General features: G+C 34.0%; 3 protein-coding genes across 3 annotated transcripts; 2 read left to right on the forward strand and 1 right to left on the reverse strand.

The window, feature by feature from the left end:
- Positions 1-1,445: 1,445 nt before the first annotated feature.
- On the reverse strand, positions 1,446-2,173 carry Triagg1_10815 (uncharacterized protein; the record flags this gene model as incomplete). The annotated part of the gene is made up of 2 exons (XM_062894928.1): positions 1,446-1,725; positions 1,791-2,173. 2 exons carry the CDS (start codon positions 2,171-2,173, stop codon positions 1,446-1,448), a joined length of 663 nt encoding a protein of 220 aa, XP_062750240.1.
- Positions 2,174-4,153: 1,980 nt separating this feature from the next.
- Positions 4,154-5,824, forward strand: Triagg1_10816 (uncharacterized protein; the record flags this gene model as incomplete). Its single annotated transcript, XM_062894929.1, has 3 exons — positions 4,154-4,697; positions 4,935-5,130; positions 5,197-5,824. The coding sequence occupies 3 exons, from the start codon at positions 4,154-4,156 to the stop codon at positions 5,822-5,824; spliced, it is 1,368 nt and encodes a 455-aa protein (XP_062750241.1).
- Positions 5,825-11,328: 5,504 nt separating this feature from the next.
- Triagg1_10817 (uncharacterized protein) lies at positions 11,329-12,187 on the forward strand (the record flags this gene model as incomplete). The annotated part of the gene is made up of 2 exons (XM_062894931.1): positions 11,329-11,737; positions 11,844-12,187. The coding sequence occupies 2 exons, from the start codon at positions 11,329-11,331 to the stop codon at positions 12,185-12,187; spliced, it is 753 nt and encodes a 250-aa protein (XP_062750242.1).
- Positions 12,188-25,388: the final 13,201 nt, after the last annotated feature.

Raw genomic sequence — 25,388 nt, forward strand, 5'->3', positions numbered from 1 at the left:
TCGGATTGAATCTATTCAATGGCCCCTACTAGTTGCGTGGCATAGACGTGTATCCCGATTGTCCGCCCAAACAGCTTCCCGAGCCTCACAGGTTATCCTTTGGGAATACGAACTTTACCAACCGTTAGCCGCAGGATTCGCCACAGCATAATCTATTTTTAGGTGACGAAGGCAATTCTTATATAATTATACATGAAATGAAAAATTGCATAGATTAGTGTCACAAGCCTAGTTTCACCTGTTGTTACGGCATGTAGCAAGCTTAGTTGTAATAACTATTGTAGTATTGGTGTCAACTCCAATCTCATGGAGCAGCTAGTAACATGTCATAATTGATGATGACGTCGCTGTCATAGTTGCCACAGATATGACTACTTACATTACCTTCAAATGAAGGAAGATCAGAGCCTCAATTATAAAAATCCATTTACTATTATTTCCATTATCGATGATATCTTCGATATTTGGGGGAACAAGTTATACATTTGTTGGGGAAAGGAATATATAGAAGAGTTGGATTTGCTTAATAACTTGAACTTTTTTTTTAACATTCATTTGCTTGGCTAGAAGATTATCGTATCATCCCCAAGCGGAAAGTCGGCCGAATCTAAACAGTGCTGTGTTTCTACTTGAACGGATATCCGGCGTGATTATAGGCATGCAGGCTTCCTGAGTTGGAGGAGCATGGGGGTGAGCATGGGGAAGGATTGTGGGAATCCAACGCTACATAAGATCTGCATGTCAAACCAGGTCATAGCACCGGGTGTCAAGCTGAGGGAATATTGCAGAACTGGATGACAAACGCGAGAATCGTTTTTGGTAAAATCATTTGCCAGAGAAAATAGCTGCTACACCGCACATTTGACGCCACCGATAGAAAGCTATATATTGTTTAAGCGCTGGTCGCTGAAGTAGTCGTTCTAGTGCTCTATTGAATGTACTGTTAACTACGCAAAGTCTGCTTCAACATTGGTACTTGAAAGAACATAAAAGGTCTCATAACGCCAAAATAGGTTGTAGCATGTGAATGCATTCATATACTCCAAGGCCCAATCACACAGCTTGTACAAGCAAACTCCAGTAGGTAAACGACCTATGGCACCCTTTATTTGATCGCTTGAACCTTGACCTTAGGCTCGCTTGCTATTATCTGTCTATTTCTATCTCTCTCGTCATTGTCATCCACTGAGCAGGCTAGGGCTTGAAGGCCACAAAGATCATGGAATTGCTTGGTCTAAGGGTAAAGCGCGCGATGGACCGGGTTTCAAGACTGAGGCTGTCTATATAGCGATCTGCTTATTACAGTAGCATATAGAGCAAATGATGGATAAATCTTTTGGGATGAGCAGGATCTCGCCGCTTGATCACGCTGTGAATCGGCTCGATATAGATTGGCTATCAATTCTTTTACTGGGTGTGAGGTATAATTCCACCAGTTTCCTGATCTATCGGACCAACACTCCTCGGTATCTCATCTTCCCATTTTTTAACGTGTCAATGGCTTGTTTGACTCCATCTTCCGTCATTGGGAAAGTCATAACTGTTGGCTTGATTCCATGCCGAGAAGCGAATCGAAGCAATTCGCAAATAGTGCGGCGCGAAGCCGTCAGTGATCCTCTGATGGAAGCTCCTAGACCAGTCAACTCTCCCAGATCAATGGGTGTATTCTCCGCAGAAACGGTCAAGGGGTAAATTGTGCCATGGACGGCCAAGAGTTCAATCAGACTGCCACGGTTACGTTAGTAAATGGATTGGTTTACGATACGATGGTATGAATTGGGGTGACATACTTGTTGAAGTTTTTGCTTCCAGTATTTCCGCATAGCAATAAATGGTTCAAGGGTCTAAAGCCGGGTGGAGCAGGCTTCTCTGAATCGTAGACATGAAATTCTGTCGCTCCATATTCCAGTGCTTCTTGTCGTTTTGATTCAGAGGTTGATAGAACTACAACCTCGTGGCCCATAGTTGCAGCAAGTTTGATGGCCAAGTGGCCTAGGCCACCGATACCCATGATACCAATACGATCGGTTGATTTGACATCAGGGCCGGTCAAGACTGTGAAAACTGTAGAGCCCGCGCAGAGAAGCGGCGCTGCATCGGCAGAGTCATATCCGTCTGGGATCGGAAAGACCATGTTGGCTGACCAAATCACACCCGAGGAAATAGTGCCCATCTTGTCAGCGTTTCTGTTAAAGTCAACGCGTGAAGTACAGTACTGATCCCTCCCTTTTCCACCCAAACCATTAGCCTTTGTCTACTAACCGAGAGGATATCGATGGATATGTTTTCAAGAGTACAACTCACCGCTCATGCAGCAATCACAGCTGCCGCAGACCTTGTGTGTATAGCCGAACCCGACGCGGTCTCCAACTTTAATGTCTGTTGATACACCAGGGCCGAGTTGTCTTACAACTCCCACTCCTTCATGGCCGATAATTCGTCCGCGCCTCAGATAGTGAAGATCGGTGCCACACAGTCCTGAGTGGGTTGTTTCGATGTATACTTCGCCATAGCCAAGAACGCGAGTCGTCGTTTCAACAGCCAACTCTCCTTCAGGTGTACCTCTAAAGATGTCGAGTGTGATGGCTGAACTGCTGTCGGCCATGTTGATCTACTAGTATTATTCTTCTTGGAAAATATCGAATAGGTATCGTTGAAGTATAGAGTAGAGGAGACCGTTTTAACGTAGCAAGTAATTGCTCCTAACTATTCTGAACTCCGCCTTAGAGGGTTTGAGACTCAGCAGTTTCACGTTTTATAGAGCCCGCCAATTTGCTCTACACAAGACAAAGAAACACGTACGATCTGTTTATAAACAATTAGCTCACACACATGTATATATATATCTATATATTAGTACTATTTTAAAAAAAATCACGATGGCGTCAATCACACCAAGCGTTTCCCGAGACAAGGTGGCAAAAGGCGGTCCTCGTACCAACTAGCACAGTGGGGTTTCATCTGTTGGGAGTCTCCAGCTTCTCTACGACTCTAAACATGAAATTGCATTGCACCGACGCTGGCCGCATTAGTAATTCAGTTCTAAAGTGGCTTGAGAATTACTTGTCTGGCCAATCATGGCCCAACTGACTAATGCTCATTCAAGGATTTGTTCTAGACCTGCTGTTTTTGTTACTCTTCAAACAGCAAAAACCACAAAAGTCCCGCTCTACTTGCACAGCTAAAATTCTTTGCCGATCCACTTGACTCTATTCGGGAAACCAGTATTTTCTCAAAAGGAGAAACTCCCGATTGGACGTATCCATCTCTCTTCCAGCAAGAGACTGACGACATTGTCAAGCGTTCTCTTCGGTTTTCGTAGGTATGTCCAAGGTATTACGCCATCATAACTAGCAACTTGATTACATCGATGAAATCTAGAACGATGAAATAGTAGCCAGAACCACAAACATGCTACACTTTAGCCAACCATACAATCTCAATCTATATCGTGTGTGTGGGAAATCTCAAACGCAAGCCACATCTTGTCAATCTCACTACGGCGGCCGTCTCCGTCCCACTTGACCTTATATCGAATGGTGTCAAGCATACCTCCGAAGTTCAACTCAAAAGCCCTTGCAGATCCCTGACTTGTCCATTAACAATGCAGCGAACGCAGAAGGGAAGTGGATTTCAACATTTTGCTCGCATCTTTACAAATTGACAGCTCATATTTTCTGCGCAAACAATCTGAAGCAAAACTCGGCTCCAAAGGTCTTGTGTTTTTTTTTCCACCGTAAAAGATTCCCCATGCTGTAACAAAGGTGGCAAAGCGCGCACCACTCCTGCCGAAAGTGCTTTGTTTTCCACTTTCAGGTAAATAAGGCAAAATATAATAAATCACTATATTTTTTAAAATCCATCGATTATGCGCCTCTTTTTTTTTGCAGCACCGACGTCAAGTTCAAAAACGACTACTATACAACGGTGATAAATAACATCTTAGCTATTCTAAATTACCATCTTACTACGACCAGCAGCTTCCTTTATCTTTGACCAATGTCTCTCGGGTTAGACAGGCTGAAAACATGACGACCCGAAACTCTTCTTAGATATTCGAGAAAGACATGCGTTTTACGGACCTCGCATGCCACCTCCCGCATTTCTCTAAGACATTTACAATTTGGGGCGCTCCGCGTAGTAATCATACACCATGTTGATGCCCATGTTTGAAGCTTGGGTTGTGTGTCGACTTCAGCAGTTATTTGCTCTCTCTGTGAATGTCTTGGAGCACCTCATTTACACTCTCAAGTGTCTTACCGCAGTCGAGGACTTTATAGCCTTAGATTTGCTTAGTGTTCGTGACAAGGCTGGACGCACAGCGTTGCATATAGCTGCAAGTTCTGGAGACTCTACTATGACATCTAAAATAGTAGATGTTCTGAAAAAGGAGTCTCGATTTGAAGAGGCAGTAAATTACAGAGACATAACCAACAAGACTCCCCTGCAATATGCTGCCAAACAGCGGCATACAGCTATTGTCGAAGAGTTTCTCATCCATCAAGACTGTGTGGAGACGGAAAATTACAATTCGGCAGCAGAGTTTGCCGCGGCTAGTGGACATTTATCAACAGTCCGCTTGTTCATGTTTGGATCGAAAGAAAGTTTTGGCATCCAGATGCTTTTAGCGGTGTCAGAAGCAGGAAATCTGGAGGTCGTTCAGTATCTCCTGATGGAGAAGCATGTTTCTCCTTCCAGTGAATGGAAGGGCCGTCTACCCCTATGCCAAGCCGTCGTTGGAGGACACCTAGCAGTCGTGTGGATCTTCCTCCTGAGAGGGAATGACTTAGTCAGGTAAACAGATGGAAAGGGGAAAACGGTCTTGCATTGCGCATGTGATGGCGGGATGCATGACATGGCTAAAATACTTTTTCTCTATCACGCCGACGTCGAAGCCCAGGATTGCAATGGTGAAACTCCGCTACATATCGCAGCGAGGAAGGGCCGGATTAACGTGATCAACCTTTTACTAAAATTCAAGCCAAATATTCATTCGCGTTCAAAGAAAGAAGAAACACCACTCCGTATTGCTGTTGCGCACCCCGAGGCCGTCGAAGCCCTTCTCAAAGCCGATGCAGATCCCAACTCTGTCGACAAGGAAAGACAAACCCCACTACATTGTGCTGTTCGGTAGAAATGTTGGCAGTCTGTTATACGCCTTTTCGACCATAGGGCAAACCCTCATCAATTAGACAGTGAGAAGCGATCACCGCTTTATTACGCTATAGCCAATAATCATCTCTCCACTGTTGAGAAATTCCTTCAAGATGGTGTGGCCTTGGTCAATTTATCAACGGTAATGTCTCGGGCTATAGAATCTGCTGCATATACTATCTTTAAGTATTTCATGCCCCTGGCCCAGAAGAAAGATTTTCACCTGTTCAAGGCCAGTTTGCTCCATGAAGCTGCGGTGGGAGGGTCTATGGAGATTCTCGATGTACTCCTCCATTCAGGAGTAGATGCTAATCTCCGGCGAAATGGGTACAGTGCTTTACATTTAGCAGCTCAATACGGATGTGAAGACCACGTTCAAAAGCTGATTGATTTCACGGCCATCGTGGATGCTCGTGATGACGAAAACAGAACACCTCTTCACCTCGCAGCACAGAATAATGAGAAGGAAACGGTCAAGATTCTTCTTCGCGCAGGCTCTGAGATCAGCGCCTATGACAATGATTCGGTAACCCCGATTTATCTTGCCAGTGAATTCAGGGCCCATCGGGTACTTAAAACACTCCTCGAATGCAATGCCAACATGAACATCGCTACACTTAGCCAAGGGTGGACACCACTGCCCGCATCCATCGATAGAGGCCGTTGGTAGGCAACAAAATTGCTTCTTGAAGCCGGCGCAGATCCAAATATGCTTGCACATGACGGCTGGACTCCCTTGCACATCGCAGCATTTGAGGAAAATACTGGCGCGGTGAAAGCACTTCTTAGCCACGGAGCTGACCTCACGTTGACCACAAAGAAGGGCGATACAGTTCTCCATCTGGCGGTTGGCCCGTTCGGCGTGGAAGTCACCAAGGAGCTGCTGGAACATGGTGCGAAGAAATATATCAATGATCCGGGAGAAAAGAAAGGCCAGGACGCTTGTCAACTACTTATATCAATCATTACTACAGCAAAAAGACCACTTCATCTGGAGGAGCTTTACACATTCATGAGCTACCAGTGGGAACATTTTAACTCCACAGTCAACTTACACAACTTGGAATCGATAACAAAAGACTGCGGCTCTATCTTCTCTATTCGAAATGATGTTGTCTACTTTATACATCAACCAGCTAAAGATTACGTACTTGAAGAGAAATTTCCATCAGGCCTGCGTTCTCAGCATCTCAAAATGTTTCAAACATCAACCGAGGCAATGTCTAAATTTCTCAAATACGATGTATACGGGCTCAAAAGACCTGGAATACACATTAACGAGATACAACCACAGATTCCCGATCCTATGGCTCCTATAAAATACTGTTGTGTTTTCTGGGCTCAGCATTTATTTTCTCGTTATCCTTCAACCTCAGAAAGCGAACAACAGCTTATGGATATTGATACAACGGTACATATATTTCTTATGAAAACATTAGCCGTTGCGTGGAATCGTTGGCCCTCATGCACCGTCTACCACATGCTTTGGATATCTTCCAAAAGCTGAACGACATGATTGAATGCAAAGCAGAGAACTGTGTACATGAAGATCATATTCTCCAGAAAGAGCTGCATCTTCTCATTAGAGACGGTCATCAATTTCTTCTACATTCCAGGGATACCGTGGAGAATTGGCCATTGCAGCTTTACTTCTCAGCTATTGCCTTTGAGCGGGCGGATAGCGCTATTCGTGACGCGTTTGAAGAGACTGTGCATAAGCATTGGGGACCATCGCCTTTTGTGTTGAATGTGGCACACAATCAGTCCTCTATACTACTACGAACAATTACCACCAAATCCTCAAAGAGACGAGGTGGAGGATTTAAGGGTGCTGCTATTCTCTCCAGATTCATCATTATTATATTCGCTGTGCTCCGACTTTCTCACTATCACTAGAGTCGACACAGGGGATCTCTACGCTGAATTTGAAGTTGGCGAAGGCGCTCGATTAGCTCTTCTCCCTAACTCAAATGATACTATTCTCGTTGAACAGAATGGTGAAGTGGAGATGTGGAACATAGAGGATAGGCACTGCATTCAAGAGTACTCTCTCAATTTGAGAGAACATAACCCGATAAACAATATTATTGCATTATCACCGAATGGCGATCTGATAGCATCTTCCTATTCAGGATTGAATATCGATGATGAAACTAGCAAGGTCAAAATTTGGCAAACGATGACAGTCGTCTGCGATTGTTTATGGGGTCAATCAGAGAGGCCCCAGGAGGCCTTTTCGCCAAGTTCTCGTCTCCTAGCTTAAGCAGATCAAAACGGGATGAAGATACACTGCACACACACAGGAAGTCTCATAAAATATCTCGATTCTCGCTACAATAAGCTCAGTTCGCCTAAGTATCCTCAGTTGGGACGGTATCCAATCTTTCCGCCAGATTCTCGATATTTCCTTGCATTAGAATCTCCATTATATTTAAGGCTCTGGAACACTGAAACATGGGAACCAATATATTCCATATTTGAGGGATTTATGGACTATATTTGTTTCTCTCCGGACTCATCTTTCCTAGTGAAATGTGTTGGGGGACTCGAGCTCTGGAGCATTGAAACTGGACAGTGTATCTCTAATGTCACAGGTTCTTCAGGATCTATGGCATTTGCCCCTGATTGGAAAACCTTAATGTTGGTTGCATCATATTTCATTGGAGGAGCTATTCAGATTCGGCATGTGGATATCAGTCATAATCAGCTAGGCGTGGAAGACTCCAACTACGATTTTACCAACGTAGTGATATCTCCAGACTCAAGATTTGTGGCGGCATTGCACGCCCTAAATGCTGATATTAGCATCTGGAGCGGAACCACCGGCCATCGATTGCGTGTGCTCGAGAGTACTTTCACTGTTGGCCCAGAAGAATCCTGTGCCCTAGCCTTTTCACTCGACTCTGAACTCATAACTTGTGGCCACAATACTGTTTTTATCTGGAATGTTACAACAGGCGAAACAATTTGTCAACTCCGATACCTTGTCGATGAAGGATGGTGTAACGAAGATGAGATATAGTCTGAAACATCCCAAGTAGTCTTCTCCAGTGGTTCAACCTATTTAGCTGCGGGCAGCCATGATATATGTATCTGGTATATCGATACACGCCAGTGTGTGTATAAATATCGATCTGGCAATACTTTTTACAGGCAGGTGAAATCAATCGCAATATCTCCAGATTGAGCATATGTGACGTTGGTTTACAACGAGAAAAGATCTGGGCCACTGGAAATTATACAGAGGCATACAGGCCAATGCATCTCTAGAGATAATAACGAACGGGGTGTGATGATTGACTTTTCGTCAGATTCAGAGATATTGGTCTATATTTCATCGAGCCGAGTAGAGCTCTTGGACACCACAACTGGAGATCCCTTATGGTGGTTTGACTTGCAGAGTTTCGGATACCTATCAACGTTCGACCAGTCCAAAGACCTGATTTACACCTGTAATTCTGCTATTTATAAAAAGACAGAGGATTTATGGGAGGAGGTTTCGATAGCCAGGTATTGTTACATCCAAAGAGGAACCAATAGGTACTGGATTACTCGATCCGCAGAAAGGGTGTTCTATTTACCGCCGGATTTTGGACCCTAGTTTTTGGAACCTGCACGAGATTTTGCTATATCAAACTCCTTGGTGGCATTTCTAAATGACTCTAATGGTATGGTTATTATAAAATTTCCAGCTCAAATCTTATAGTAAGAGCAGCAAAATGACATTATCCGCAGATATTAATGCCAGTAGCTAGGACTTGAATGTCAATGATGAGTGATGGATTTAAATGTTGGATGGTACACATCTGAGATACAGATCGCTATGTTATTAGACAATTTCTCCTATAGTATTAGGATTGGCTACGACGCGCTGCGGGATCTTAAACTGAGAAGCTTGCAATCTCAGTTTATATAAGCCTTCATTTCCCAAAGATGAAACCGTAGCGACGAAATTCAAGCTAATACGATAAGGCTCATATACACAAAAGCTATGGCTATCAGATATCAAATGATGATAGTGTAAAGATTCTAATCTTGAGCTTGAATTTATGTGCTGGAGGCCAGAGACCGTTAGAGAGTGCTGTCGACAACAGTATGAAAGCCCTTCCTGTCACTAGGATTGAGGAGAGAATTGTATTCTGAGAGCAGGACACAATAGATATAGCACTAAACTTTTAAGGGAAATAGTATTTATTATGGGTTTGTCGCTCAAGGGGTAACATCCAGATACATACAATTGACAGAGATCAAAAACTATTGTGATCCGCCTCTTCCTGTCATTCTACCCAGGTGCCTATGCCACAGCGAATGATACAAAATTATCAATGGCAGCCATCTCAATGCTTTGTTCCACGTACACCTCAGCACATGCAAACAGCTGAAAGACTACATAGATACCTACTAAGATAGAAGACAGCAGTTGATGAGCCATGGGAGGAAACCCAACAGACGAGCTTGTATCCAAGTACGGTATGACCAAGTACCTACGCCGGGATGCTGGCAATTTCACATGTCAATTAGATCTACACAGATAAGGCAATTGATAACCTTGTTTTCTCAGGGGTATTCCCGCACGAGCCCACATCACATGCAAATGACCGGGATAATGCCCAGGATATGCACTTCGTATTCCACCAGGAAGAAAAAAAAGAGGTCGGGCAAAAGAGAAGCAAAAAAAGGAGACATACAACAGCCGGTGTTCGCCAGTGGTCACCCACCTGACTACTAATCTGCCTCTCATCAGCTTGATTCCGGGAGAGCGGACGGGATCCCATATATTCTGATGGATATGGTCGTATGTGCTTGGAGTTTGACACCTACCGCCTCAAAATAAGCGGTAGGTGGGGGTCAACAGAGAGAAAAATTCCAACCAAGACAAAGAGACAAACCCAAATGCCAACAAAAGAAGAAAAGCCTGTAAAAGCCGGAATTCACACCCAACTACTGGTTTGCCGCTTAGTAGCTCGAAGCTGTCTATGGTGGAGCAGATGAGACCCGAATTGTCCGCTGTTTGTAGTCATGTGTGAAGGGATGGGCAGCGAATTCACGTGATGGCGATTCCCCCATCACTCACCGCTCCGCATGAAATGAGCAGCGTTGAGAAAACATTGCTGTGTCCGATCTCATTGCGGTATCTAGCTTCATCACTCTCCTTGTGTACAGTCCCCCCATTCGCCTAGCCGTCGTGTGCAAACCTATATCTCCTCTAGATAGAACTACCGACAAATCAAGCACGGCTGTGGCTCAGGCTTCTGTAAGGCTGATTGACTTATATCTTAAGAGCCGTCTAGATGAACGCATAGCCAATGCAGTAATTGATCAGACTCGCTACTACTAGTAAACGGGCTTGGTTTTCAACTCATTTAACCCGCAGGAATGCATTGTCCAGGATTCTCAAACGCTCATCGCTGGACCCTGTTGAAGCACTATTCTTCACAATCAAGGCAAGCGTTACAGCTCGTTATCCTTTAGCCATGGACGGCCAGATGGGTTCATCTAGTTTTCAAGCAGAGTTTCCATAGAGCAAAGCTTGAGAAGCCTTAGTGAGGGCTTACTCCGTGTCGCACACATATACAAACAACTCGTTCCTTACTTACGAGTATATCCTCTGTAGATCTACCAGGCCTAAAACGGAAGCATTGTGAGAGTTGGTCTATGCTTCTCAATTAGAAAGATCGCGAGACCATGCGAGACTCTAATTTGGCGATGCTTCTAGACTATCCGGGGTTTTAATCTCACGAGAGAACTTTAGTATTGTTACACGCATACGTTTTTTCAAGTAGACTGCGCCTTGAGGATGTATGCGCGGCAGTGCTTGCGTTGATTAACTATGTGGACAGGAGATCTTCACCACCGTTCTCATCATATTTCTGTTTCGAGTAAGCGACCCGAGCAATTGATTCGATTCGAGCAAAGCTCTCTTAGTGGTATCTATCAATTATATCGCATCCATCCATAGATGTATATGCAGTTGAAATGACGGATATGCATGGCGGAAACATCGTCGACTTGTCTATATAAGTGTATACAAGTCCTACTCCGTATCGCACTCGCGTCTTGTATTACACTGTTCCAAACCATGTTTCTTAAGACTTGATACCTCATTCGTGACATTTTACGAGTTACCACAGTTCATCTTTTACATTTCAAAGAGTAGTCAAACTTTGCTCGACGATGATTACTGCGGAAGAATTGCCACGAACACATCAATACGACTACTACCGCGAGCAGGCTCACGGTCGTGCAGACGATCATGCCCACGGTCGAGTATCGCCACAGGAAACAACAGGCCTTCCTTCTCAGTCTCTGATAGAAAATGACTCTAAACGGTGTCCCCAACATGATGTCCCCAGGAGAGATGTTGGCGATTCGACCGGCGCATTCATGATGGAACCCCTGGATGCAGAGAGCCGACACGCCTCTGATCAACCAAACCAGGCCCGCGCTTGCGTGAAGAAATCCAAGCGAAATAACACAAAGTACAGAATCAAGCTGATTGCAGGTTTGGTGCTGCCGTATTTCCTCGCCTCATTGGACTTGACCGTCGTCGCGACAGCATTTCCTTTTATAGCGTCCCATTTCGGTAAGTAAAGTGCCCAATCCACATCGATAGAATCATATCACAACGTTTCCGTTATTCTTATTGTTGCCGTTGCCGTTACCGCATTCTAATCCTTTGTGCTTCGCAGACAAGTTCGACGAGCACAACTGGATAGTCACTGCCTACACGCTCACTTCAACGGCCTTCATTCCTTTCTATGGCCAGATTGCAGATGTCTTTGGTCGGCACGTTTCGTTACAGGTGGCTCTTTTCTTTACAGTAATCGGGAGTGTGCTTTGTGCCGCTGCTCAGTCCTGGAGCATGCTCCTGCTGGGCCGCGCGTTGCAGGGGCTGTCCTCGGCTGGATTGAGCAGCATCATTCTTGTCATCTTGGCTGATAAAGTCACGCTGGAAGAGAACGCAAAGAATAACACTCTCTTCACAATCGTGTCAGGCAGCACGTATGCCATAGGTCCGCTGATTGGCGGGTAAGTGACTGGCCTGCGTCCTCGCTCCCTGCGGCCCGGCAAGCAATCATCACCGGTTATCGTGCTGCGAGTATACAAATCCCCAGTATAAAATCTGATGTGTTCGAATTCGCAGACATCCGACGGACGTATGTGATATGCTGGCCCTCCATTGTCATGTAGGCTCGGTAAACATCGCCAACACATAGTACCTCTCAGGCAAACTGGAGATATGTCTTTGTAATTTCCATCACAGTAAGTAGCAAAGTTCACTTAAATCTATTCCCTTCTTCTTTGTAATCTACGGCCGACGTTTCAGATTACTGTGGTATCACATATCCTTCTCTTCTTCGTTCTGCGCAACGAGCTGCTAGAGGGAACCCACTTCCACAAGGACTCTACGTGGTCTACTATCTTCCCGGTATTGGCAACTCTTGACATAGGCGGCGTCATTCTATTTATTTTTGCTGCCGGCCTTATTATTCTCGGCGCTTCCCGGGGAGGGAGTAGTTTCTCATGGGACTCTGTACAGGTCCTAGTGCCCATTATCGTCGGGGCCGCTCTGCTGCCCGTGTTCTTTGTATACGAATGCCTATTGGGAGATGGTAGGATACTAGCGCGGCTGTTTCCACGGCAGTCACCTATGCTGCCTTTAGATCTCTTCTCTCGAAAAGATACAACTGTTATAGCGGTGATTCAGTTCTCTGCTGGAGCTGGTGAATTCATCAACCCCCCTTTCCCCATTGTTCTGCCAAGTACTCCTCTAGTGTCTCTGCATTATTTTATCTTCCCCTTTCTCTTTGTATTTTGCTGACGAATACTAATCTTGACTCTTTTAGCTATGTATGCCGTGTTTTATCTCGTGGGAATCTATTTCACATTGGTGGAGGGTAAACCTGCCTCGCAGGCAGGTATTCAATTACTATACTATATTCCAGGAATTGCAAGTCAGTTTCCCCACGATTTGCTTCCAAAGTCATGTTTCTCACTAACACAATGCTGTGCCATACTCAGTTGGCGTTTATTCAGCCATGTCGCTTATGCGGTTTGCAATGCCCTTTGGAGGCACTCTAGGGTTGACAATCATGAACGCCGTGTTCAACTCCAAGTTTGCTTCAGCCACTTCCTCTGTTTCTTTATCCTCCAATCTCCAATGGGGGAAATATTGGGAGTATCAGTGCTCAGAACATCCAGTCGCTGGACGCCATTACAAAACTACCCAGCGCCTTGCAGGCCACTGTGAGGGAAGCAGGCCGCAGCGGAGTTGAATGGGCTTTCATTTCCATTCTGCCGATGCTTGGGTTGAGTATCCTTGCTTGCTTGGTTCTCGGCAATGTCTGGATCAAGCCCACAGCCAAAAAGGACAAGGTTGCCAGCTCTACATTTTCTAGTCAAGGTGAGAAAGGAGATACCGGAGCCAGCGCAGTGGTCTATGTGCCGTATCTCTACGCTTTGCTAAAGGTAACTATTTCCGCCCCGAGAGTGCTCAGTATGAAGATTATTTGATCTCATCTCCACTGTACCGTGTCTGCCAACGAATATTACTCTTCCGTAGGGAGTCGATCGCTACAAGCACGGGTCAACAAAGCTACCAACGACGGAAAGACATGACAGCATTGAGGGTGTGTAAACGGAAAAGTCGTTCAGAGAGATGAGTGCGTGGCTTTTATATACCTCAGCGTAATGGGAGTTTGAGTCTCTGCATTGGTATCAGGTGAGCAGATGCCGGGGCACATGTAGTAGGTGGAACAGCGAGATTGGGGAAGATGCTTGAACGCTCAACTCGCATTACGAGGTTTGATTGTAGGTCCATACCAATAATTTGTCTTTATGTGGAAATTTCGTTATGGTTTGTTTGAGTAAAAGAAGATGTTAATCAAAGGGTAAATGAAAAGAACACATGACAGCCAGTGTTGCCAATTGACTTGAGCTAAGAACCAAGGCCTTGGTAATAACCTTTTGTTGAGTTAGCCATTACAGCTAAACAGGCTCCCTAGTCTCGATCTACACACAACGTCTATATACCAATTACTTTTAAACTAATAAGTTTACTCTTTTCATCTCTTTCTATTGTTCTTTATCCATTTGACTTGAGATAAGCGCGTGGCTGGACCTGAATTTTCCACCGCGGTTGCATGTGCCCAAGCCCCCACACAGCCCGCCCTCTGATAGTGGCCACGAGTGGGGGATCACCACAGGGCAAAAGCAAGACAACAACGACAACCAAAAAAATGCCCAAAAAGACAAAACAAAAAGCGAAAAAAAAAAACATACAACAGCCGGTGTTCGCTGGTGGTCACCCACCTAACTACTAATCTGCCGGTTAGAGGCTTATCTATGGGGGAGCAGACGGGCGTGGTCATTATGATGATAGGGGGTTAGTGCAGCTAACGACATAGAGCCTTAGGGTGAAAGTAGGAACGCATTATAGTGAAAATAGGATTGCTCTTTAATTAACGATTTCAGCCAATATCCTGATCTGCATTTTCATTTTCTTGTTCTAGATTACTATGATCTTTGCTTACGGCGATGGCTGACTCTGCGATATTGCCTTTGGCTGTGTTATAATCTGATATCTTATGCTACCTGGAAGAAGGTATATACCCTTGGAAGAACCACGGACTAACTATTAATTAGATTATATAATATTAAAGGGCAACCTAAATATTAGGGCGCTCTTATATAAGACTAACCCTTAGTAATAGTTAACTTAGGTTACTTATAAAGATATAATTAAATATATAATTTAACTAAAACACTTACTAAATAGTTTAAATAGCTAGTTATTAATATAATAATAAAATTAATCTTAGTATTTAACCTATTAGCTACGTAATAAGATTGCCTAACTTATACCCTACTACCTCTGTTAATATAAACTATAATTAGTTTATTACCTTAAGAACTACGCTATACTATTTAATATAAACTAGTCTATTATATATTAATAACTCTTATTTAGATTAGTATTATATACTATTTAGGCAATAGAAAGCACTATAGCTTTTTAAATCCCTAAACCTGTTATTATTCTTAAAAGCCTTACTATAGCTTTAAAAAAACTTTAAGTATAAAATAACTAACTAAAGAATAACCTAAAGTTAGCCTAGGATACTAAAGCTACTAAAATAATTAAACTTAAGTAACTAAGACCTTTTACTAAAAAGACTAATACTTTATAAACCTTTCTTAGTTAACTTAAGGTTTATTATATTATTAATAGTAAATAATTCCTAACTATTAAAAATAAGATTTTTTATACTTTTAACTATATAAAAAAAGCTATACTTAACTAGTTTAAACCTATTACAAAAAACTATATTAAAACTACGGATATATTCCATAATAGTAAAACTACTTATATCTTCTTAAACTATATAAACTTTAAAATTATACTTTAGTTAGTTTTCGGAATAATTAATAAAGAACAGGTTACTAAATAAAAACTTAAGAATCTTCGCTAAAAAGGGGCTATATTTAAGTATATTTCTTAGTTTATATAAATCTTTTTAAAGCTTAAATAAAAATATAAACCCTTAATAGAATACTTTTATAAAGGATTAAAGGAAGAAGTAAAAAATAAACTATATAAACTTAACTATTCTAACACCCTTTAAGAATATATAAATAAAGCTATTAAAATTAATAATAGGTAGTATAAGTGCTAAAAGAAGTGTAAGGGGAAATTATAACCTTTCCTATTACACTACTATAAGGCTAACTAGGGTAAGAAATAATATAAAGAAATTACTTACGCCTATAAAATAAACCCTAGATAAATAGACTTTAATACTATTACTAAAGGAAAGAAATTCCTTTATTATAACTATAGTAAAAAAGGCTATATAGCTTAAAACTATTAATTTAAGAAAATTAATAAACTATAAAAATAACTTAAATAAACTATTAACACTATTTATAAATTTAAGTAACTACTAGATTAAGAATATAGTAATAATAGGATCTTTAACTTAGATATAGCTTAAGTTATAGAGAAACTTAAACTTAATAAACTAACATAAGCCCTAGTAAAGAAACCTACCTTAAGAAAGGCTAATAACCCTAAGAATATAGTATTTATATATAACGCTATACCCCTATTAAAAACTACTAATACTATTATAATTAATATTATACCCCTGCTATAGGATATACCTAAGGTATAGCAGTATATATAAATTTATATAATATTACTTATAAACCCTAATTAAATTAACACCCTTAAGGTATTTAAACCTATAGTTAAAATCCTTAGGAAAAATAACTTTAAAATATAATAATAATTTATAAATTAAGAAAAAGTATAATATAATATTTACTTTACTAAGGAATATAATTATAAAAACCTAGAATTATATACTAAGTTCTACTATAGAACTTATATAATCTCTAAAGTCTAGGAATAATATACTTAATAATATAAATCCCTAAATTTTAAAAAATATAATTTAGTAAAATAATACTAATGTTACTACTAGGATTACTACTATAATATATAGATTAAGAAAAAGCTATATAACTATAGCTATAATTTTTAAACTTATAAAGGATAAGGAAGTATAAATAATAGTAAGGCTTATTATAAATATAACTTTATAAATATACCTATCTATAGTTATTATTAATGCAAAATATATAATAAAAATCCTTAAGTACTATAAACACTATTATATATTAATAATATTAACTTTAAAAAGAAATAGCTAAAATAGTTTATAGTTATTAATTTTAAAAATATTTATTATAAAATTTAGCTTAAAGAGAATAAGGAAACTCTAAAAGATAATAATCCTAAAAAAAAGGATAACCTCCCTAAGGAATTTATTAATACTATTATATAATTAATATAACTATTAAAATTTTTAATAAAAGTAATTATTAAAGGGTATAAACTTATAATATTTCTTAATAGTAGAGCCTAAAGTAATTATATTTTACTTATACTTATATTTAAGCTATAACTATTATATAGAAATAAAGGTAATAAAAGCTATAATATATTTACTATAAATAATTAAAAATTTAAATATAATAAAAAGATTATTAACACTAAGATATTTTTCCTTAATATTAAAATCTAAGGTAAAATAAAGAAAATTAGTTTTAATATACTAAATATCCTAGGATTTAAAGCCTTATTAAAATATATATAGCTAAGGGAGAGTAACCCTTAGGTTAACTAAGAGATAGGCTAAGTAAGTTAAGTAAATAACTTTAGTTTACTAAGGATATTAAAACCTAAATTATAATTATCTTAGGAGAAGTAATAAAAGGGTAGTATATTACTGGAAGACCTAAAGCTTCCTAAATTAGAAAATAGAAAATCTAAAATAAAAAAAGTTAAATTTAAGGCCCCTTAAGAAATACTATAATAATATTAGAATAAATAAAATAAAGTAAAATAATAAAGAATTTATAAAATAATTACTTTAATATAAATAAAACTCTAAAATCTTAATTAAGCTTTTTTAGAAGCTAAAGAGAAAGCTAACCTTAATCCTAAGGAACAGTGTATAATAAAGGTCCTATGGCAGTATTATAAATATAAGAAATTATATTAAAAAACCCTAGAAATAGGGCTGCTAATATATTTAAAATAAGATTATAAAATTATATTAAAAAAAGGGACTACCCTAAAGTTCTATAAGATTTATAACCTTAGTAAATTTAAGCTTAAAATACTTAAGGAATAGATTAAAGAATAACTCTAGAAGGGATATATTTATATTTTTAATTTACTTACTAAATACTTTATTATCTTTATACTAAAGAAAAATAAAAAACTTTAACTAGTTATTAACTATTACTAGCTTAATAATATTATTATTAAAGATAAAACCCTATTACTACTAATTAATAAGATTAAAGAACGTTTTACTAAAATAAACTACTTTACTACGCTTAACTTAACTAAAGTATATAAACTTACTTATATAAAGGCAGGAGATAAATAAAAAACCGCTTTTTAAATATAATATAGTCTTTATAAATACTTAGTTATACTATAAGGATTTACTAATGCCCCTGCGTTATTTTAGAAATAAATTAATTATATACTAAAGATATACTTAAATAACTTTATTATTATATATATTAATAATATTCTTATCTTTTTAAAAACCCTTAAAAAATACTAAAAGTATATTTATTAAGTATTATAGACCCTTTAAGATACTAATTTATTAATTAACCCTAAGAAATATTAATTCTATATATAAAAAGTAAAATTCCTTAAATATATTATTACCCTTAGAGAAATCTAAATAAACCCTAAGAAAATTAAAGCTATTAAAAATTAAAAACCCTTAAATAATATTAAAAAAGTATAAAGCTTTCTAAAACTTATTAATTACTACTAATAGTTTATAAAAAACTTTACTAAAATCACTATACTATTAATAAATCTTACTAAAAAGAATTAAAAATTCCTATAGAGCCTTAATATTAATACTGCCTTTAAGTAACTTAAAGATACTATAACTTTAAAACTAATACTTACTATATTTAATCCTAATAAACTAATTATAATTAAAATAGATACCTTAGATTATACTATTAGTAAATAAATTAATTAACTAGATAAGAATAGTAAACTAAGACTTATTATATTCTTCTTTAAGAAACTATATAAACTAGCTTTATAATACCCTATTTATAATAAAGAATTTATAGCTATTATTACTATATTTAAATACTAAAAATACTATTGCCTTAAAAGTATATATAAAATTAAGGTTTATACTAATTATAAAAATATTACGTTTTTTACAATAACTTAATAGTTATTTAGAAAATAAGTTAAGTATTTTAAGTTCCTAGCTATATTTAACTATAAAATAATTTACTATAAAGGATTTAAGAACAGCTGCGCTAATACTCTTAGCTAAAGGCTTAATTATTTTTAAAAAATACTAAATTTTATTATATAAGTCCTATAACTTAATAAGTAAAAAGCCCTAGAGTAATAATAAATTAACTTTATTTTTAAAGTTAAAGAAGATAATTTATTTTTAATAGAAATTATAAAATATATTAAACTTTAGAAATAAAAGTAATTCCCCAAAGGCGTTATAATAAAATTAAAATATCCCATACTTAATAATAAAATATAAGTACCTGAAAAATTATATAAGAAAGTAGTCACCTATATTTATAAATATAAATTATATAGCTATAAAGGAATTACTAAAACTATATAATAAGTTTAATAATATTATAAATTTAAAAAAATTAAGTAATAGGTAAAAGAAGTAGTCTTATACTACGTTATATATAGTAAAATAAAAAATAGCTAATATCTACCCTATAGTAAATTATAACTATTACCTATACTAAATCTACCCTAAGAATTAGTTATATTTAACTATATTATATATTTACTACTATTTAAAAATCTAGTTATAGGATTTAAATATAATAGTATTTTTATTATTATTAATAAACTCTTTAAGAAAACTTATTTTATCTTTAATAAGGAAACTAACTTAGCTAAAGATTAAGCTTATATTTATATAAGATATATAAAAAGTAAATATAAAGTACTAGGAGAAATAATCTTTAATTAAGGATTTACCTATATATTATACTTTTAGTAAGTACTTATAGCTTACCTTAGAATAAATTATAAACTTAGTACTACTTATTACCTATAGACTAATAAATAAATAAAATAATTAAATTAAATTATTAAAATATACTTAAGAAGTTATATTAACCTAGCTTAGGATAACTAGGTTATAAACCTATTAACAGCCTAGCTATACTATAATAGTATTAAGTTAGAGTTAATAAAGGTAATACTTTTTTATATAAACTATAGCTTTACTTTATAAGTATATTAACCCCTAAAATAAGGATTATATACTAAAAAAGCAAGAATATATATAGAAAATATAAAAAAACTTTATAAAAAACTATAAGGATAACTTAAATTTATTTATAAATATATAAGTAAATACATAAATTAAAGAAGGATTAAAGAACTAAACCTTTAGGAAGGAGATATAATTTACTTACTTTACTATATATAAGGTAAGAAACTCCTTAATATTAAAATAAACAGGCTAAGTAATAAACTTAACTACTATAAGCTTAGGCCTTATAAAATTTTAAAGAAAATTAAGGAAGTAAACTATAAACTTAAGCTACCTAAATTTATTAAATTACACCCTGTTTTTTACGTTTTATTATTAAAAAAAGTATTAGTAAATAAAAATACTAGAGAAATTATTTATAATAAAATTACTATAAAAGTAGTTAAAGAAAAATATAAAGTTAAAATAATTATTACTACTAGGCCTAGCCTTAATAAATAATAAGGATAGCGTGAATACCTTATAAAATAGAAAGGCTATAATAAAAATAAAAATATATAGGAACCCGCTAATAACCTTAACTACTTAAAGGCAATACTAAATAATTTCCTTATAGAAATAGGACTTAAAATAAAATAAATAAACTAAGAATACTAAATAAAAATAAAGCTAGCTAAGAAAGTAATAAAAGAATATCTCCCACTAGCCCTAAAGGATTTAAACCTAATAACCCTAAATCTACGCTTAAGGAGGACTAATTAATATTATTAAGTATATCTAATAAATAAACGTCTTAAATAAGAAACTGTTTAAAAATAGTTTCCTAAGTAATAATCCCGTCTTAAGCGTCTAGCGCTTTAATACTATAATTAAATATTATATTACCCTACTTTTTAGTCTTTTATTTTAACTTATAAATATACTATAGTCTAGCTAATACTTTAGTTACTACTGCCTTAGCCTCTTTTTCCTAAGCAGCTAACTTTTTATAATCCTTTTGTAAATAAGCTACTAGTAAAGATAAGCTATAATCTAAGGTTACTAAAAGAAAGCACTTATAAAAAGTTACTATAATACCCCTATTATAACTTTTCTTCTCTAAAATATATTATTAATAGTAAATAAATCTACTACTAAATTTATATTTACTCTTTTTCCCCGCAGTAATATAATAAAAATAAAATATTTTAATAACTCCTATAATAAATATTTAGTTAAATAAACTCTTTTAATTATTATTTACCTACTTACGCTTTTCCTTAATAAAATAAGGAGTAATACACGCCTGAATTTAAGAATAATACCTTACTGGTATTTTATTAGTATAATAGTATAATAAAATAATAAAAGGGGTAAGTTATAATATACCCTATAATAAAAATAGTATAGGTTATATATAAATAGAAATATAACTACGCTAACGTATAGCTATTATAACTGGCCTTAAGGATAAAACTAATGGAAGGAGAATATTATATTATAATTTAATATCTTATATTACTTAGAAAAAAGTATATACCCTTGGAAAAACTATAAACTAACTACTAATTAAATTATATAATATTAAAGGGCAACCTAAATATTAAGGCGCTCTTATATAAGACTAACCCTTAGTAATGGTTAACTTAGGTTACTTATAAAGATATAACTAAATATATAATTTAGCTAAAATACTTACTAAATAATTTAAATAGTTAGTTGTTAATATAGTAATAAGATTAATCTTAGTATTTAACCTACTAGCTATATAATAAGATTGCCTAACTTATACCCTACTGTCTTTGTTAATATAAACTGCGACTAGTTTATTACCTTAAGAACTATGCTATACTATTTAGTATAGACCGGTCTGTTATAGGCCGGGAGTTAGAGCTGATTTTATATTTATAGAAAGAGAGCTAAGAAAGCTTAGGGTTTGTAAAATAACTGGGAATTTACAAACAATTAGCACACAGAATTAAACAATACACACATGGATATGCCAATCAATTCCCCTGTATGAGTAGTGTTATTTATATTGCTCTAGTGTGTGTGCTTATTTATTGTATCCCTTTGAGTGCCATAAGGTGCCGCCTATGTAGCTACAAAAGAAGTAGCCAATCAAATAGTCATAAATTGAGAAATCTTACCTTAAATAAGAAGAACAGTGGATACAGTATATAACTAATATCTTATGGTACGTAAAGGGATAGACCCCTAAGTAGTAAATAAAAAATAGAGCCGCTAATTATATATAAATTATAGGGCTAGACCAGCAGTGTTTTCTTTCCACTACATAACCCCTTGGGAATATATTAAGGCCTTGTGCGCACTTGTTAGTTTATGGTCCCTATTTATCTTCCCCTTACTAAGGTAGCTTATTTTTTCCTTTATTTAAGGGGCGGGCTATATTAATTAGCTTAGTAATACCTATATATTTTAAGCCTTACTTAGTAAATTGCGTAGATAAAAGGACTGCTCCTATATATATTACTTAGAAACCTATTCTAACTTTTTACTTTTTAATATATAAGCTATTTATTTAAGTATAACTTAAATCCGTAGTATCTATAGCAAGTAATATTTACTAAAGGGGTTATATAGTAAAATTTTACTATATTTTATAACTAAATTAAAAAAAAAACCCTGACTGGTGTAATGGTAGCATGGCCGGTGACACTTAGGGAAGCCTATTGCGCGGAACTAAGCCTAAAAGGGGTGGTAGTTCTGGGTTCGAATCCTGGGTTAGGGATAATTTTTTTTTAATTTTTCCCCTTTTTATTTCTGTCAGAAGTTAAGTTAGTAGAAGAGAGTAAAGAGATATAAGAGTAAGTTTACAAAAGCTTTATATTAAGTATATAAAATAAGTATATAAAGGTAATTATATTTATCTTTAACTTTTTATAATTTTATAAAACTTATAGTTATTATATAATACTTATTATTATACTAAGGATTATATAGCCCTTAGCTTATGCCTTCTTAGTATAAGTAAAGTAATATTATAATATAAATACTAAGCTTTACTATAAGGTTAATATATTTTTAAGGCCTTAATATTAAGTTTATTACTTAGCTTTAATATATTACCTTTTTCTCTAAGGTATTACCTTAGTATTTTTAATAATTACCTTTTTTAATTAAGAATTTAAGAGCTAGTTTTAGTAATATTTACTTAAGTTATATTATAAGTAAGCTTAAGCTTTAAACTTACTTTATTTTTATTATAAATATATTATTATTTTAATTTATTTTTTTTTAAAAGGAATAATTAATTAAATATAAAATTAAATATTATTAAAAACCTTTTATAATTTTTCTTTAACTTTTATAATACCCTTAGTTTTTATAATATAATTAAGGAAATAAAGTAATAGTAAAGGATATAAACTTATATAATTATATTAAACTTTATTAAATTTCCTTAAATAAATACTTTTATTTTTTATTATTTTTAAAATTATTATATTATTTTTATATTATAATTACTTATATATTAGCTATTTTAGTAAAAATAAATACTTTTAAGCTTATTAAGTAAGTTTTTATTTTTTTTATAATATTTATATATTTAATTTATAAATAATAATATCCCTTATTACTAATATTTAAATTATATATATAAATAAATAAATAATAACCCTTTATTAATTTATATAGTTATTATTAATATATATTTTATAATTTTTTTATATTAAGCTTTTTATTAATATATTATTTAAATTATAATAAAAAATATATTATTTATATTTATAAATTTTATAAAAAAAACTATATTTTTATATATACTTAATATTAATAAATAGCTTAGTTATTATTAAATAAGCTTTATAAGCCTTAACCTAATATAATATATTATTATTTTTTTATTATAGTTTTACTTTTAACTTACTTTAGGTTATTATTATACTTTTTTAAGTATAATATTAAAAAGCTTTTTATAATTATAATAATATAATATTAACTTTAATAATAGTTATTATAATAGTAATTATTACTATAGCTACCTTAGTTATAATAAGTATAACTTTTACTTATTATTAAATATAGGCTTATAATATAATAAAAGTAAAAATATAATTAAATATTATAAACTTTTTATAAATAATATATAAGTTATTATTTACTTATATATAAGTATATTTTTTTTTCTTTATTATAATTTTAATATTATTAATTTACTTTTTCTTAAGATATTATTTTAAAAAAAAGGGGAGTAGGTTTTTTTATTATTATTTTTTCCCTTTTAGTTTATAAAGGTAAGGTAACCTAAGCGGAAGTTATTATAAATAAGGGTATAATAATTATAAATAATAATATAATTAATAATATATAATTTATTATTTTCTTTATTATTATATAAATATCCCTTTTTTAAAATATAGTTTTTATATTATAATATAATATAATTATTTTAGTAAAATTTACTAATTCTTTTTATAACTTTTAGGCGCTTAAGTAACTATATATTAATTATAATTTACTATAACCTTATATTTACTTTACTTTACTTACTATAGCCCTTATTACTTAGTAAATTAAAACTTATAATTATATTTAATTATAATAAATATTTTATATTATTATAACTTTAAGCTTTTTTTTTTTTTTTTTAAACTTTATAATATTATAATTAGTTTTACTTTTCTTTTTTATAATACCTTTTTAATATTTTTATAACTAAATTATTATTTTTATTTCCCTTTTTATAATTAATTTTATAATTTCTGCTTTTTTAAGCTTTATTTTTATAAACTTATTATAATACTTTATTTTAATAATAATAAATATATTATATTTAAAAAAGCTAAAGTTAATTAATTATACTTAAACTTTAATATTATACTTAAGTATATTTAATTTTTTATAAATATATTAAGTTTTTAAAAAGTTAATATTCCTTTTATAATTAAAAATTAACCTTATACCCTTTAGTAATTAATTTATAATAAAAATAAAGTATTCTTACTTAGTAATACTTTTAAAATTAGTTTTAAATTAATTACTATTATTATAACTTTTTTAATTATAAAGCTTAATCTATTACTAAATATTAATATTTTAAAAATATAAGTATATTTTATTATTATTTTTAGCTTTTTATTAATTTATTATAATTATAAAATACTATATTATAAATATATATATAGTTTTACCTATTATATTAGTTTACTTAATAAAAAAAAAAAATCTTTTTTCCTTTAGCTACTTATATTAACTTATATAATATATATTTTATTATAATTTTATATTTTTTTATTAATAAGTACTTAAATAAATTTATAAAGTATTATTATTATTAATTAAGTTACTATAGCTATAATATTTTTAAAAATAACTTTATAAGTATTATATAAGAGTTATAGTAAACCTTTAATAATTTCCTTATAGTATAAAACTTTTTTTATTTTTTTAAGTATATTATTAATTTAT

This window comes from Trichoderma aggressivum (genome assembly GCF_033847375.1).
Source record: "Trichoderma aggressivum f. europaeum strain CBS 100526 chromosome Unknown scaffold_087, whole genome shotgun sequence".
Classification (NCBI taxonomy): domain Eukaryota; kingdom Fungi; phylum Ascomycota; class Sordariomycetes; order Hypocreales; family Hypocreaceae; genus Trichoderma; species Trichoderma aggressivum.